The following is a 16,896-nucleotide window of genomic DNA, read 5'->3' on the forward strand; positions in this document are numbered from 1 at the left end:
ACACGTGAAATCACCCATGTTTTTTTTTTTTTTTTAAGAATTGTTTAATCTATTCTTGGGATATACTTATTCGTTAGTTCAAGTAACTTCTTTTAAAACACCGACCATAATGCGTGTATATCATAATCATCAGACAGGCACTCAGAAACAGGCGAGTGGTCAAGAATTTCTCTGGAAATACTACAGTAATCACATTTCTTAAAGAAAACGACTCTTCTTGATGCACACGACTTCGACCGATGATTTTCAGTTTTGTGCGTGCAACAACCGCGACGTGATCACTAATACCCGGAATGACATCTACCGAATCACGTCTGCCTAGATAGCGCCGACTGGATTAAAACTACTTACGCAAAGTCGACCTAATCACTTTAAACCCCTCTAGTGTGAAGTGCAATCAAGCGTCAAGTAGGAAGATTAATAAAGTGAGTTTTATCTTACTTCTATATCGTGGGAATGGACCCTTTCGCATTTGCGACATTACCAGTTTAAAATAAAAAACTAAAAACACGCCTAAATAAATTTACATGCACACCTCTTGTAATATCATAAGTTATGGATCAACTTGCTCAGCTTCAACCAGTAACACGGACCTTTTTTAAGTCCCTATGTTAGGTCCCTATGAAACATCATTGATGACGCCCATTTCTTTGGCATAAAGAGTGTGATCGCATCTGTGCCCCCGCCGAACGCTCACGCAGCACTCGTTTTGGATTCGAACTGAAACAAATTTACGCCGAACGCTGAACCACCTCTCGTGTCTAATACATGCTCAGAGTACGCGCAGAAAGAATTGGCGAGCTCGAATAATTTGCGCTCCTAAATGGCGCGCAATTTTAAAAAGGATTTAATTAACTTGGTAAAATGTGCTACCCGTGACTACAGACCAAACAAAGGTCTAAAATAATAATTTTATTTCGAGCACACACCCAAGTTGTTCGTTCACCCCAGCGCGACGACGACGTTTTACAAGGGACTACGTTATACCGGTCGTAATATACATGTACGTGGCACGTAGTACAGCGAGTACGTAGTACAAGGAGTACGTAGTGCCGGTCTTAATAGTGGTCAGGGGAAGGCTTTAACCTTGAATTTCGTAGTTTGGTTATTTTTTCTTCCTGTTATTTCAGTAAGGCATTGTGTATAAATCAGCGTACGTCCAAGCGGTTCTACAAACTCCAATGGCTGATGTCGATGTCTGGAATTTCGGAGCAGTTCACCTTCGGGTTTCTGAAAGAGAAAACAGCGACAAAACAAAACAAAAAGTCACCGAGATTCCTGTTTGTGTAACCAGACTTCGGCAGTATCCCAATACTTGTACTGCGATACTGTGCTTCGTGGTTGTTTGTTTTTTTTTTGTATTTTTTAATCGTAACTCGATACATTTGTAAGTATCTGTAACGATGGCCTAGATGCTTTTTTTTTTTGAAAAGTAACTAAAAAGTACCTGCTAAGTTACAGAAACTTTCGCGAAAAAATGGCCATATTTTTTTTTAACGTTACAGCGGGTTCCACCTAGGTTTTTCATTTTTCGTCGGGGAAAAGTGCCGGCGCAAAATGCAGACGTTCTTCTACTTCCATTTATTTATTTTTTTTTTATTGCGCGAAAAAGCATGCATATTTAGCATTTGCTTTATTTCGGGTTTACTACAGTTGATCGAATGCCAATTCATCGAAGCACGTTTTAGAGAACGGGCTTGTTTTATCGAAGCACGGGTTATAGAAAGCAGAGACACAGTTTAGAGAAACGCCGTTTATCGAAAAGGGAACGATATTTGGAAAAGGCTTTCCTACTTCACGCGTGCATCACTGGTGCGCGTGTTAACCCAAGCCCCGTGCTGCGCTACCGCCGCTTCGCGGCGGCAGTTTACGGCCGCTCATTAAAAAAATGTTAACTCACCTGATTTACCCGTTCATGCCGCATCGCGGCGGCCGAGTTCGCTAAAAGGAAGCTCATCGCCATTTTCTCTAAGCTGGATTTCTCTATAAATGGATTCGATAAACTGGGGTTTGTAAAACGGCGTTCGCTAAAATGAGCTTCTCTAAACCGCTTACTCCTCTTTATTTCAACCTTTTTCTGTGTGGATCTCTCGCCCCTGTATTCCCCCTTTCCGCCTTCATTGAACAGCTCCGCCTCTTCAACCAAGCGACAGAGCAACCTCGCGGAAACACGCAACGCATAGACGCCTAAAGGATCTGTTGTACTCCAACGTTGAGCGAAGCCAACGCAGCGTAGTGCAGAACACGCGGGATATCTGCGACCTATGAGTAAAGAGTTTTATTAGTGGCTTTTAGTACTAGGTATACGAGCAAACGCGAGCCCTCTCCGTTTGCGTTAGCGTTGACTCCGCGCACGCGCACACTGCGCGTGCGCGGTGCCCAAACCTCGGCCTTGGACAGGCGCATCGCGACTTCGGGCATGCGGAGAGTGGAACACGCAACGCAAACGCGCAGCACTTGTATTTGCTCGTATACGGAATACTAAAACTAACTAGTATTGTGTATACGAGCGAACGCAAGCCCTGTGCGTTCGCGTTAGCATTGCGTGTTTCACACTGCGCGCGCGCGGAGCCCAAACTGTGGCCTTGGATTGGCGCGTGGCGACTTCGTGCGTGCGCAGCATGGAGAACGCACCGCGAACGCACAGCGCTTGCGTTTGCTCGTATACGCAGAACTAAAACTCACTAGTTGTGTGCGCCGCACCACGTCGCTTTTGCTACGCTCGGCGAAAGGCTTAAAGCGAAAAATAGGGACTCTAACCAAAAATTTAATAAACATTTACCCGACGTTTCGGGATCAGTTCGGTCCCTTGTTCACGGGTTAATGACGAAAAGGAAATGACACGCGACGCCTAAATGCACATTCGGATGTAGGGGGCTTTGCTCACGTCACGCAGTCCCGAGACGTAGCTGCTGGGCAGGGAGCCCGAAGAACGATTCACGTTTCCCTTTGTGTGCTGGATAAACCAAGACTCAACGAAGAGCCGCTTTCGCCAATTTCTTTCCCAGGCCAGCACGGTGCCTCCCTCGGAGTCGACTGTGTGGCCGGCTGCTTCTGCATGCTCCGCGAGGGAGCTTGCCTCCACATCCTTCTTCCGGACATCATATTTGTGTCGCGGAAGCCTCCCTGCGAAGCTCTTACTTTCGCCAACGTATGAGGTCGGGCAATCTTTGCATCGTATGCAGTAGACCAAGCCTTGGGCCCGTTGTTTTTGTGCCGATTCTTCGGTAGGGGGAGGCGATGACCGATTGTCGACACGGGCTTATGAGTCACCGCAATCCCGCAGCGACCGAGGACGTCGGAAAGGGCCTCGCTGGTGCGGCTAATGTAGAGGACAGATACCCGATCGGAAGGGGTAATATCAAGGTAATAAATATAAATATTATTTATTGTGCGTTGTTATACCATCCCTGTAATCTTTGTGAGATTCTTATCCCTGGCTAAACCAGTCGCGCACACACACAAAAAGTGCCGGATTATGGTGCATTCACTGTGTATGATGGGTTTGGCATGCGATAGCGAACGCAAACAAAGTAGACGATTTTGGCACCGTTTCATTGGCTTCATCTCGCCGTACTGTCGGCCGCGGTTGGACTTATTGTGAAATGTAGCAGAGTGACATTGCTGTATTAGCTGATAAAAGAAGTTGAATAACTAATCACAAAAAAAAAACTATGGCAGAGATTGTTAGTCACACCCTGCGTCTGTTGAGCTGCAGTGTCTCTGACAGAGATTAAGGACAAGAATGCGGAAACAAGAGGTCAAAGACTTCCGTTTTTTTTTCTTCTTTTATTTGAAGCTTTTCTTACGCAACCCAAATTTGCGAAATATTACTTTATTTCGTTTGTTTTGGGAATTTCCGTTTAGACACATGAGATCATGGTGCTGTGACGTTTTATCGACATGTTACTTGTGTCTACTCCTTACTTATACAGTGCACCTATTAACGTTATATTTAATAAGAACGAGATAGTGTAAGAGAAGAGAAAGGGAGAAAGTAATTGTAGCTCAATGGTCACTGACATCTTTAGGAAAGGAGGGTGAGCCATCTTAACGCTTCTTGCTTCGTGATTGGTTCGTATGCATCCTTGTTAGCTAATGATGCAGTTTCGCGGTTCATGAGTAATAATATATGCGATGCCGTGTGACTCACCATATGCATCGTTTCTAAAGTTGTCAATGGATAGAGTAATCACGCACCATGATGCGTACTCACCCTGGGCCCTCCGGAATGAATGGATTTCTCTGGACGGCAGTGATGCTCCTGCTGTTTGCGCAGATGATGCTTGCATACGTCGTGTTTCTCAGAGAGTTCAGTTGAGCTGCAGGATAATGCGGTCTAAGTTACGGCTGCAGTCAGTCAGTGCGGGCTGTGTTCTGGAGCTTGGCATTTTCAGAAACTTCTGCTAGCATTCAGCCCTTTTAGGCGCTGGAAGCATTAATAATCGGTATTTGTTTAATAGGATTTTGCCTACGAAATAGGAGCGCTATTTTGTGCCTCTATGATCTTGCTGTCAGGGTGGCGAGAAAGTGTCTGTTCTTTTTGACACTCGCAGGCAATAAAGTGTTTTATTGTTTCTTTTCGCTTAACAAAGCGGATTAAAGGAGTGACAAGATTTGGTCCCCTAAGCTCACTGCTGCGAGATCGTGTACTCAGGGACTTCTCACAGTGCGCTTTAGAAAACATTGCCCCTTGATAGCTCGTGGGATGACTAAAAAATTTATATGCTGTTACTTCAATTGGCTTAAAACAGAATAAATTAAGAGCTGACTTCAAGCCGCAATCATTTGCTATGGTCGAGATGCGAGCCAAGAAAATTGAGAAATCGTTTTAGATCACTCAAAAATTTTAGGTTTTTCTTTTTGGTGTACAAAAACACACTGAAACGACATGTAACAGTTTATTGACTGAAAAATTAACCTTGGTAGGCTACACGAGATTCGCTTGCTCTCTCTTTCTTAAAATCTATGACAAATGGAAACCGCTCACCTCAGCTCGAAGCGTTTGCGCTCTCTAACATCGAACACGTAAAAAGGCCTCACTACTCTACGTCTCAGAACACGTGGCTCCTTCACATTCTGGTCTCTATAATGCGCACTATGCGCACTATGGTTTGGTCTTTGAAATCTAACCACGGGTGTATATACTTTCTACACGCTGTTAAGTATTTCAGCTTGGGTTTCCATGAAGAAAGTACTTGATCATTATTTGTTCCGAACTTTGACTCAAAGCCCTTCACTCTATTTTTTACAAAACGACTTCTCTTCAATGCGTACATAGTTTGTTCACGAGCGCTTGTATGCGTAATTGCCAGATGCTATAAAAGTGCCTGGGAAAAAGTGCCGTATCGGTGAAAGCTCTTTGGGGCTAGAGTAGAAGACGTGGGCGGTCTAATCTGGTCATAACGGGCAAAGCACAGCTTGAGTGACTGATTCCTCGCGTTCAAACTGCGCTTCGGATTCCTCTCGATTTTTCGGTTATCTGGCGTCTACCGTTCTAGCCAGTATCTTGTTGATCTCCATATACAACACCTAAAAAAAGGATATTTTTATTAAAGCAGGGTTATATACATTTTTTTTTCTTCCAGAGTCAAGCTTACAGGCGAATCGGAGTGAGACAGAGCGAGTGGCAACACCATTTAAAGATGTTTGACCGCCCAATTTTTACTTGCTTGTAGCAAGAAAGTTTTGTTCACGTACTCTCTTGCATTTGAAACATTCAGTCTAAACACTATAAACGTTTCTGCTAAAGATACAGCACATACCGTCGTCATCAACTAATTAAAGCATCAAGCCAAACGACGGGTATGTTCAAGGGTTTACAGTCAGTCATTTTGGACTAGAGGATTAACCACACGTGAACAATCAAATTGTAAGAGTAGGATACCTTCCGTGAACGATCCTGCCTGGTCCGCATGTTCGTAGAAGAACCGATCACCCCACTTAAGCCTCTGAAACACTCTATTTGTGATGCAGTGCACCGTGGCACTAGCGACGGTTCCTTCGACGAGGTGCTCCGCCAAGGCCCCGGAAAACAAATCTATATCACTGACGTTCCTGCGTGAAGTGAAAGATAATAAAATTGGGGTTGTCTGAATTTTAGGAAAAATGTTTAAGTCGCTCGAAGACGCATCGACAGCACTCACGAACGTTATAGTGAGACGTGTATAAGCGGGGGGGGGGGGGGGGGGGGGTTAAAACATGCTGCGATATCTCCAATGACAAGATCTGGTAACAATACCATGCGTACGTATAAACGTCTGCGTAGTATAGGGAATTGCTCTCGTAGTTATCGGGATGATCTACTAAAATTTGATAATCTTCTATTCACTTGCGTTAGTTCGAAGATCGCATTAGGCGGAAGGAGGTTTTTAATGGGAGATGTCAACTATGTGCAGAACATATAAGAGGCATGGTTCCTCGATATAAAAATGAAGAAAATAAAAGAGGAAGAGATGGAAATTAGTAAGGGAAAGCAGGGAGGTGCAACACGACGTACTGCATCTGCTTCGCTGGTGTTGTGGGCATACAATAAAGCGAGCAGTATAGTTGTAGCCTAAACGTAGATGTACAAATTCACTCACATTTGGACGTCATCGATTTCGCGCGTTTGTGCAGATGCACACGTCGAAATCAAAATGGTCGATTATCGCGGTAAAACATTCAAGGATTACAATATATAGCTATGAACATGTACTATATTGGAATTGTGTTAAGTAATCCTAACATAACCTTGCGTAACCTAATTTAACTTAATCAAATGGAGCCTGAAGGGTTAGGAAAAGCTCCCTGTAAATGATATCTAAAGACCAAGTTAATTCTAGATTCTAAAAAATGTCTTCGAAAATATTACTTGTAGAGATTCTGGAATATCTCCGCCGTCTCCTTGGGCATCAGGTTCTTCAGGTAGAGGTCGTCAAAGGTGTTTATCTTGACCCCAGAGCAGAACTCGACGTAGTCTGGGTAGCCTCTGACGCCAAGGTCCCGTCCCCGTTGGACGTCGACGGAAATTATGTCAAGGCCGAACGTGTCTGGCGGTTCTATGAACAAGTACTGATTGATCTCGGGACTTGCGAACCTGTGGCGAGATTCGGTGTTACAACAAAAGCGAACAGAATAGTCAGGAAGCTGAGAAACATCCTGCTCTTTTAAGCAGGCAGACATAAAGGTACAAACAAAAAAATGAAAGCCGTTTACAACACCCTGTAACCCCTAATTAGGGCGCAGCCCTTGAGGAGGAGCAGGAAAGGGTACTGAAGGGAGGGTATACCCCTTCTCCCTCCTCCTCACCTCCTCATCCTACTTGCTACTCCTCCTCCCTCCTCTTCCTCCTCCGCCTCCTCCCCTCTTCCTTTCCTCCCCTCATCCTTTAAGCTCCTCCTCCCTCCTCCCCTTCCTCCTCTTCCCCACTTCTTCTCCTCCTCCTCTTCCCCCTCCTCCTCTCTCGTCCCTCCCCTTTCCCCCTCCTCCTCCCCTTCCTCCTCCTCTTCCACTGCTACTCCCCTCCCCCTCGCCTTCCTTACTCTCCTCCTCCTCCCCGCGCGGTGCATCATGGGAAATGTCCCATAAATGCACCGCGCGGTTACGCTGACAGCAACGGCGACGCCACTCAAGCCGGAAACGGGCGCCAAAGAGCTGCATGCGCTCTAAAACACAGAGGTAGACAAATATAACGGGATGACTTGAATGAGTACCGTTTAAAAGTTTGAGATCAAAGTAATTCCGTTTAAGTACGCTTAGACAGCATGAAAGTAGACCCAATGGTGCGTCAAGTATCGCCGCTGAAGATGAGAAATTTAGTCAGTGAAATACGTCTGCTATATCTTGGTGTCTTCAACGTGCATGACGCATTAATGATACACCACCGCAGGCTGTTGCGATGCTCATTCAGATCAAAACAAGCAGAATTGAACCCGGGATCCCTGGGATTCCGGAGCGCGAGCTTTCGGTCAACTTGGTCCAAGCTGCGGTGCGGAAACATACTCGACTGCCTGTCCCACTGAGGCCAAAAACTCGTAGGTGTTTTTTTTTATATTTATGTATTTACTCACTATTAGGTTGAGTTTCTTCACGAAACGTCGTCTGACAGTATAAAGGTGTCAAATTTACAAAGAAATGTGATACCTGTACAAATATAAATATTTTGTTTTCCTACCCTTTTGTCCCTGCAAATAACGCTTGTTTTATGTTTAATCACACCCTGAGCGTCTTCGTTCGCTGAGATTCTTCAGCTCTTCGCAGTGAATATTAACGTCTGCGTTCTGCAGTAAATATGACGCACAGGCTCCTTCTAGATTAAATTCTTATCATGTGATTTTGTGACAGCGTGAAGCAAAGCAAAATCGTAAAACAAAATGTTGTACATGTTCTTTAAAAAAAAAGGAACGAAAGATCGTTCCTTTTTCTTCTCATTTTCGGAATGCGTTCCCGTTACAAGTTTCATATGTGAAAAAGGAACCCGCTCCGTTACAGTTAAGAAAAATGGAACGTATCGTTGCATGTACCTTGCATTTACAGTTTGCTCATTACCATTTTTAGCTAAATCGAGGAAAGTTTTATATATGCATATGGGTGATTTCATCTCAACTCAAGCAGAAATTTTAAGTCGAATTTTTAATTTTTCTTTTTAAAAATACATGTTATCGGGTAATTCTTATAATAAAAGAAGACCCAAACGGCACGTTTGTCGGATTTTTTGTTCTGAAGTTGAAGCGGCTAAGGTGGAAACTGTCGCTTTTCCAGCTTATCGGGGGTGATATATTTCACTCCATCCCTTTTCCTTACTTTCTACGCTACATCCATATAACATTTTGGGAACACTTTCGACATATGCGTTTTTTTTGCTAATTAAGCGTCTAGGTCATAACATTCTTAGTGTATTTTTTTGTTATTTGTCAAACCGCCTCTATGCAACGATATTTGACGAAGTTCAGCAAGCTGCGCTGTCTGACCTAACCAACATATTTTTATTACCTTTACATCACCGTAAAGCTCCTATTTAGCTCTTTCTTTTGAGTATAATTTCAATATTGTGCAATAAACATATGATGTGCTACATGTGCCTGAAAAAGGAATATTTGGAAAAACTAGCAAGTTTGGAGTCGATTTTCTAAAAGACCCCACCTTTATTTTCTTTTACTTTTAATTAGAAGTTCAATAATATAGTAGTCTATCAGGAACTGCCAACAGAAATTGTAATATAATGTTTGTATGGCTGCTATTATGGCTCGAATATCGTGCTATGAGCGTTTTGAACGAGACTTTGCACAGGAGCTCTGCTGAACAGAATTTTGGCTTATGTAAGGTTTTCTACTTATCGTTAGCAGTTTTTTTTAGAGAATTCCTCTGGGGCCTTCTGCTTTCAGCTTTGAGTTTGAAATACCGAAATTGATATGTAATTGTCATATTTTCTTATGTCAAACAGATATGCAGTGCATAGACATATGTATGATTTTGTATCTGACGCTTAGGAAGTACGCTTTATTTTCTGCACGGCTGGACTCTCGTAAAATAACGAGCATTTTGTAGCGTGTAAGGCTTCAGACTTGTTAGTCATGTGTTTAGGTTTCATTTCTATTTTCAATGATTCATGCAGGGTTACTTAGGCGTTTTCCTCTTTACTTAAGTTTGTCCGGGAGTCTAGATGGTATACATAACTTCTCCGTCAATACAAAGGGCCAACCTTATACACCTCGCAAATCACGCCAGTGCCAAGTAAAGAAATATTGTTCGGATAATTATTGTTGCTTCGCTGGCTTTTACGCTTAGATATTGAGGTAAGTTTTAGCATTAAATAGAAAACCTTACATAGTTAAAAATTCTGCTCAGCTGAGCGTCTATGCAATGTCCCGTTCAAAACTTTCGTAGCACGAAATTCGAGTCCTAATAGCGGCCATACAAACAATATATTACAATTTCTGTTAGTAGTTCCTGATAGACTACTATATTACCTAACTGTAAATAAAAAAATGAAAGAAATGAAAGGCTTTTTTTTTTTTTTTAGAAAATCGACTTCAAACTTGCAAGTCTTTCTAAATATTCGTTTTTCAGGCAAACTTTCCGCGTTATATGTTTACCGTAAAATATCCAAATTATATTTAAAAGAAGGAGCTTACTTGGCGATTTACGGTGATTTAAAGATCATAGAAATATATTGATTAGGTCACACAGTAATAGCTTCCTGAACTTCATGAAATATTGTTGCAGAGAGGCGGTTTGACAATTAAAAATTATATTAAACATATTATGACCTAGACGCTTTATTAGCATACCTCGCCGTTGCATCTTCTTTTATTAAAAGAATTTACAGGTAGTTACTAAAAATATCAGAGGCGCTAATTAAGAGTTAGTGTATTTTTCTGAGGCAGTTGTATTACTGGGCGACAAGTTTTTATAGCCGCCATACAAGCAAAATGGTACATTTTCTGTTTATTTTACTTTATAAAGCACTGCAATAGGTAGCTAGAAAAAAACAACTAGCCAAAAGAAAAATTAGGCTCTTTAGAAAATCGACCACCAATTCGCAAAATGTTTGAAATAGTCCTTGATTTACGAAACAGTGCTGCCCTTTTTCTTTTACACACACAATCAAGTTTGATATCTTTATAGAGAGTATACCCTAAGCTTTCTGAAAATATTAAATATATTAAGAAACCTCATATAGGTCACACGGAAGAGCTGGTGAACTTTCACAAATATCGTCTAAAAACATCATATTGACAAATTTTCTAAAGTATGTTTCATATAAACAATCGCGTTAAAATATTTATCAGAGAATAACAGTGTTCACGGTATCTAATAAAAAAAAGAGCCGCCAATTTTGAATTAGTGTATTTGTGCCAGTAAGTTTATTTACTGTCAAAACAGTCAAACAAAATCAGAGTTCAAGCTCTTATATCTGCCATAGAAACAAAATTTTACATTTTCTATTTATATTACCATATGAAGCACTGCGATAGCTAGCTATCGAAAAGCAAATCAGCCAAATAAATTTTTTTTTTTTTTTAGAAAATGGACCTCCAATTTTCTAATATTTTGAAATAGTTCTTGTTTTACGAGACTACACTGCCCTTCCTCTTTTACACACAACGTTAAATTTGCTCTCAATAAAAAGAATATGCTCTTAGCTTTCTGAAAATACTAAATATGTTACGATATCTCAAATAGGTCACACGGAAGAGCTGGTCAAACTTTGACAAATATTGTCAAAGGGACACAATTTGACAATATTTAAAACAAAAGTGAAGATAAATAATCGCAAAAAAATTATTGACCATAAATAATCCCTATTTTGAGAGTGACCCAAAAAAAGGTACACTGCACTACCGAAAAATGGTAAAACGTAGAAAGCAGGAAAACATGACACCTCCGACCGACGAGAGGAAGGTCAGTTTGCACCTCGGATGCTTAAAATGTCCATAACTCGAGAACGGAAAATCGCCCAAACTCGCGGTGTGCACTCCCTGTCGCAGAAGGGATTTCCCCAAAACATATATTTTATTGGTCAAAATTAAAAATTTGATCCCAAATCCGTGCTTGAGCTGATATGAAACAACCCATACGTATATGCACTGCATATCTGTTTGACATAAGAAAATATGACAATTACATGTCTAGCTCGGTATTTCAAACTCAAAGCCGAAAGCAAAAGGCCCCAGAGGAATTTTTTAACGATCTGCATTCCCTCGTATTGAGAGAAAGTAAGGGCTGGTGCCCGCACTCGTGAATACAGACTTCTAAGTAACTTTTTTAAAGTACACTACTCCAAATTTTATTAGTGTTTATGGTTGGATATTGAGGTAACTGCTAACGATAAGTAGAAAACCTTAAATAGGCCAAAATTGTGCTCTGCACAGCGCCTGTGCGAAGATCCGTTCAAAACGCTCATAGCACGAGATTCGAGTCTTAATAGTGGCCCTACAAACAATATACTACAATTTGTGTTGGTAGTTCCTAATATACTATTATATTACCTAACTCTGAATAAACAATATAACTAAATAAAGGGTGTTTTTTTTTTAAGGTCGACTCCAATCTTGCTAGTTTTTCGAAATATCCGTTTTTCAGGCACATGGAGCGCATCATACATTTATTGCACAATATTGAAACTATATTCAAAAGAAAGAGCTTCACGAGAGCTTTCCAATGGTGTAAAGATAATAAAATACGTTGATTAGGTCAGACAGCACAGCTCGCTGAACTTCGTCAAATATCGTTGCAGAGAGGCGGGTTGACCACTAAAAAAATACATTAAGAATGTTATGACCTAGACGCTTAATCAGCACAAAAAAGCTTATGCTGAGAGTGCTCCCAAAAAGTTATATTGATGTAGCGTAAAAAGTAAGGAAAAGGGATGGAGTGAAATATGGCACCCCCGATAAGCTGGAAAAACGAGTTTCCACCTTGGCCGCTTCAACGGTCTATAACTTGAGAACAAAAAATCCGACAAACTCGCCGCTTGCGTCTTCTTTTATAATAGGAATTGTCCGATAATATTTATTTTCTTCAAACCAATTAAAAATTTGACCCAAAATTTGTGCCTTAGTTGAGATGAAATCACCCATATATATATATATATATATATATATATATATATATATATATGGGAACATACAAATTTGAATGCCGTGTCGGAAAACCCCAGGAAAAGAAGACAAGCGGAAGCAGGGATTCATTTGTTGATAGTTTCACCTTTAACAATCTCAGCTTTTAACCAAATTCATGTTTGTGGTGGGCGATTCAGACGAGCCAAATGCACTGTTACCCCGAATTGTACGAGTTTTTTTTTTTCAACAACCTCACCGCTTAACTCTAACAAAATCCCGGCCCTCGTTTCAACTTAACAACAGTTGCTTCCCGATGTTGCTGTCCGCAAGACGAGCAAGTGAAGAAGGGGGTTTGGAAGGTCACTCTTGAAAAATACAATACCTTCTTCGTGAAGGTTAGGTTCGTTGTTCAACTTCGAAGGTGGGGGAGAAGGGGCGAGGGAATAAAGGTTAATTTTTTGCGTATCTTTTAAGTGACCAATGTTCGGTATACGAAGGTGTGTTTGATGTCTGGTAACCTGTTGTTTTATTGAAACCTCAAGTCTCTTTCTGGAAGTTCAGTGCTAGCTGTAGTGGGCCTTAGATTTCTGGGTATATGAGGATCCGTGAAAGCCAAAAAAGTAGCTGAGCTCGAAACGTCCTCTTACAGTGTTTTTATTTTTCAAACTTCGGCTAAAAGATTTGCTTTTTGAGTCTCAATCTTGCGAACCGGAAAAAGAATCGCTGTCCCCTAGCTCTCGTGCACCCGACTGTTACCAATCGAGTATCACACAAAATAAACCCTGAGTTAAGTAACCAAAAAGATAACGAGACCCTGCGCTTCAAAAAGATAGGTTTTTTTTTATACTTGTTAAGTTTCCATCTTAGAAATAAAATAAAAATTACTCCACTGGAAGGAAACAAATGAACGCCGTTCCTTCTTACATTTCAATTAAAATGTAACGAGTGTCGTTCCTGTTTCATTGATGCAAAAGGGAGCGGCGGCGTTCTTTCGTTCCTCCTAAAAGGAACGGGTTCCAGGAACGCCGTTCCGTACAACACTGCGCGAAACTGTGCCCTTACCTTCACGGGGTTGCTCAACGCGCGTTCTGCGTGCGTCTTTTTCCAAATTAAAATGCATTTTTCGTTTTCCCTTTAAGCTCTTGGTGAAATAACAAATAATATTTTCATAATTGCCATGGATATGTTTATAGTACCTGACTGCTTAAGAGGCACAGGGTGTGGCGTGTTCCAGGCATCTCATTACCGCTCAGCACCCAATGATATTGTGGCATAAGCCGTTACAAATACCGAAGAAGCAATCACAGAGCAAGACGTGTGAGCACAGTAAACGCCGTCATGTTTTTCTTCAGTTGAATATTTTCAGTCAAATGGAAAAAGATTGCCATGCTTGATTACAGATGAAGTCCAGACGCAGCCGGCGCCACGAGGTAATGCAGACAATGATGGCAACGTCAAAAGCACGCCACTTGGCTTTTTCTCTTTATGAATGGTTCAGTTATGATAGAACTCGTACAGGAACACGATGAATACCATGACAGTGCACTTTTGAAACCGTCTCATTGGTCCCACCAGCTCGAAGCATCGGCTGCGTCGGGAGTTTAGTTGAAACGAAGTATAATGGTGTACTTGCCTGTCAGATGAATCCATTGGGGTCAACAGCATACCACGCATTATGTCGTCCAACTCGTTATGGTACAAGCTGAATGGTTGAAAGTACCAGTCTCTTAGTAGGCCGACCTGTTCTTGGTCGTCGGCGTTTACTCTGAAATGGATGTGAAAGAGATCTTTGGTTTTTTTTTTAAATGCTTCAAGCGAGACGCCGTTGCCATTGATAGAAATACGAACGAAAATACTTTTGCATCAAGCACGAGACACGAATTTAAAACAAAAAAACGGGAAATTTCTTTTAAAATCATTTCATTATTGGTACGGTTTAGGGACCCCAGTCTAAATTTATCCTGGGAGATTCATACCGAAGTTCAATAATTTACCACTTTTTATTGCTTTTAAAAAAGAAACAAACAGTATTTTAATGAAAATTGTTATGCTGTCTCAGTGGAAAAAGCGACGCATGTCGTTTTTCCGCTAAGACTTCATCACCGTATAAAAATGCGATTGGGTAAAAACAAAATGAGCTATATCTGGAGGTGTAAACTTCAATTCCTTGATCGATTGAATAGCCTAATTATTAACAAAAAGTTGCTTGGCCGCAGGAAATGCAATCTGGTTCATTAGTTATAAACAAGTGTTAACAAATTGAAAGGAAATATTAAGCTTATCGGAATTTCTATAGCATCGTGGACGGGAGGTTCTGGATATCTGGTTCTGGTAGAAACAAAAAGTCACTCTTAAAGCAAAATATTTCAACTTGTACTTCAATGGAACTAATCTGATCGTTCTACGCTATGCATCCAGGTTATTGATTCAATGGATACACAATAAAGGAGGGGTTTCATATTTTTGATTATACTGCAATGAAATGCCAAGGTGCAAGCGAGCTGGACAAGAATGACGAAAATAATCCCTGGAGAAGGGGAACAAAAGGGACAAAGGACAAACACAAATCTCCAAACACAGCTAGGCGACTGGTGAGCGACCGAAAAAATCCGCCTGGTCCGGGTATCGAACCCGGGACCTCTCTATTACAGGTCGAGAGGTCCCGGGTTCGATACCCGGACTAGGTGGATTTTTTCGGTCGCTCACCAGTCGCCTAGCTGTGTTTGGAGATTTGTGTTTGTCCTTTGTCCCTCTTGTTCCCCTTCTCCAGGGATTATTTTCGTCAGGGGTTTCATAGTTTTTCCTTCGACTAACCGAAGGAAAATTCCGCTGACGAGAGAGTGTCCCATTCTGAACGCCGCTCCGGGAAATTCGTCGATCAAGGTGGCGTCCACGGTGCTGTCGTACGTCGTGAATCCCGATTGCAATGGCACCAAGTCATACTTTTCGACGGCGTCGCGACCCGCGAACGTTGGTAGCCACTCTCCGTATACCACGTGTTGGAATTGAGACTCCACGATACGTCTGCAATAGAGTGAGGTATATTACATTCGCGGTTGAGAGGTTATTTTAGCAACGTGTCATTTTTTTTTTCGAAACTAAAGTAGTGACGGATAGGTGGACACGCAATTACTTAATTATAAAAATATCACAGTATCAAAAAGCACGCATCTAATTTATTTTGCAAGAAGAACTTGGAGAGTTTCAATGTAATTATCAAGTTTCCAATGTAAAACTCTGCATGACGCCCAACATAATCATGTCCCAATAGGTCTCCCACCAAAAACGCTATTTTTACGTTTAAAAAATGTTTGCGCATTCTCATTTGCCTTGCTCTTTGCGTTCATCGCACTGATTGTTTCTCACAGTTTTCAGTGCGAATCAAGACGCAATGCAGTTTTTTAGAGTGCCGACGGAATATTTTTATCGGCACATCAGTCGCCTAGATGGCGCGAGTAGCGCTCGATATCAGGTGTAAGTCAAGTTTTACTTACGTAGGTTTATAGAAGGATGAGTGGATACCACTACTCTAGATAGAACGTAACTCCCGCCTTCTTGATGTCTGGTGTGTCGCTCGCACGGGACCCGAACTTAGAGAGCGCGTAACGCACTTAATTTGAAGGCAAAATAATTTATTTCCACTTTCAGTATCGAACTTTAAAATTGGAGGTTTCGGCTTCTAACTGCCCGCGGCGTGTGTAGTCAGTGAGTCATTCACTGTTACCTACACGAAAGTCTTGGCAAGGAACGGGTACAAGACGCCTAAAAAAACATTTCTACCTAAAAATCAATCCTCCACTGACATTTTTAAAATGCGATAAATATGCGGAACTTTTCAATCAATGATACATCACGCACATTGGCTTCGGACTGCGAACATAATGCGCGAGGACGAGTATTATACCGTGAAATCAATTTGTAAATTATAACCACACAAATTTCCACCTTACTTTGAAACTTGAAAGAGCCTTTCGTCGCTCCAGTCTTTGTTTACAGACCGTAACATCTTTGCCATTCGGTTGTGTTGTCGCATAAATAGGGTCTGTATCACAGTAAGTCCGGGTGATTGATTAACTCGAGCATCACCTGAAAATAAATCTTTAAGTACATGTAACAGAAAGAGAACAGAGTTGATGCAGTTGGATTTAGTGAATGCGTCACAGGGTGCTGGATTTAATTCCGCCTCGCAGCCCTTTCATAATTGGGTGAATTTGTCGTTAAATAAAGACAAATGTTAACTCTAGCCTAGAAATGACCAGCGCTCACTCTTCTTAAAGCTACCGAAAGTCTTACGGGCAGGTTTTTCTGGGTACACTGAAGTGCATAGGGCTAACAGAATTCTGCCGCGGAG

At 41.5% G+C, this 16,896-nt stretch overlaps 1 protein-coding gene across 1 annotated transcript; it reads right to left on the bottom strand.

Moving 5' to 3' along the window:
* Window positions 1–897: 897 nt before the first annotated feature.
* On the bottom strand, window positions 898–16,551 carry LOC8037474 (chorion peroxidase-like). Its single transcript, XM_040217693.3, has 7 exons — window positions 16,496–16,551; window positions 15,360–15,569; window positions 14,179–14,310; window positions 6,854–7,078; window positions 5,888–6,057; window positions 4,217–4,322; window positions 898–1,230 (listed from the first exon to the last, which is right to left on the bottom strand). Exons 1-7 carry the CDS (start codon window positions 16,549–16,551, stop codon window positions 1,170–1,172), a joined length of 960 nt encoding a protein of 319 aa, XP_040073627.3. The 3' UTR covers window positions 898–1,169.
* Window positions 16,552–16,896: the final 345 nt, after the last annotated feature.

Source organism: Ixodes scapularis, unplaced genomic scaffold (assembly GCF_016920785.2).
Source record: "Ixodes scapularis isolate PalLabHiFi unplaced genomic scaffold, ASM1692078v2 PGA_scaffold8__174_contigs__length_109621045, whole genome shotgun sequence".
Classification (NCBI taxonomy): Eukaryota; Metazoa; Arthropoda; class Arachnida; order Ixodida; family Ixodidae; genus Ixodes; species Ixodes scapularis.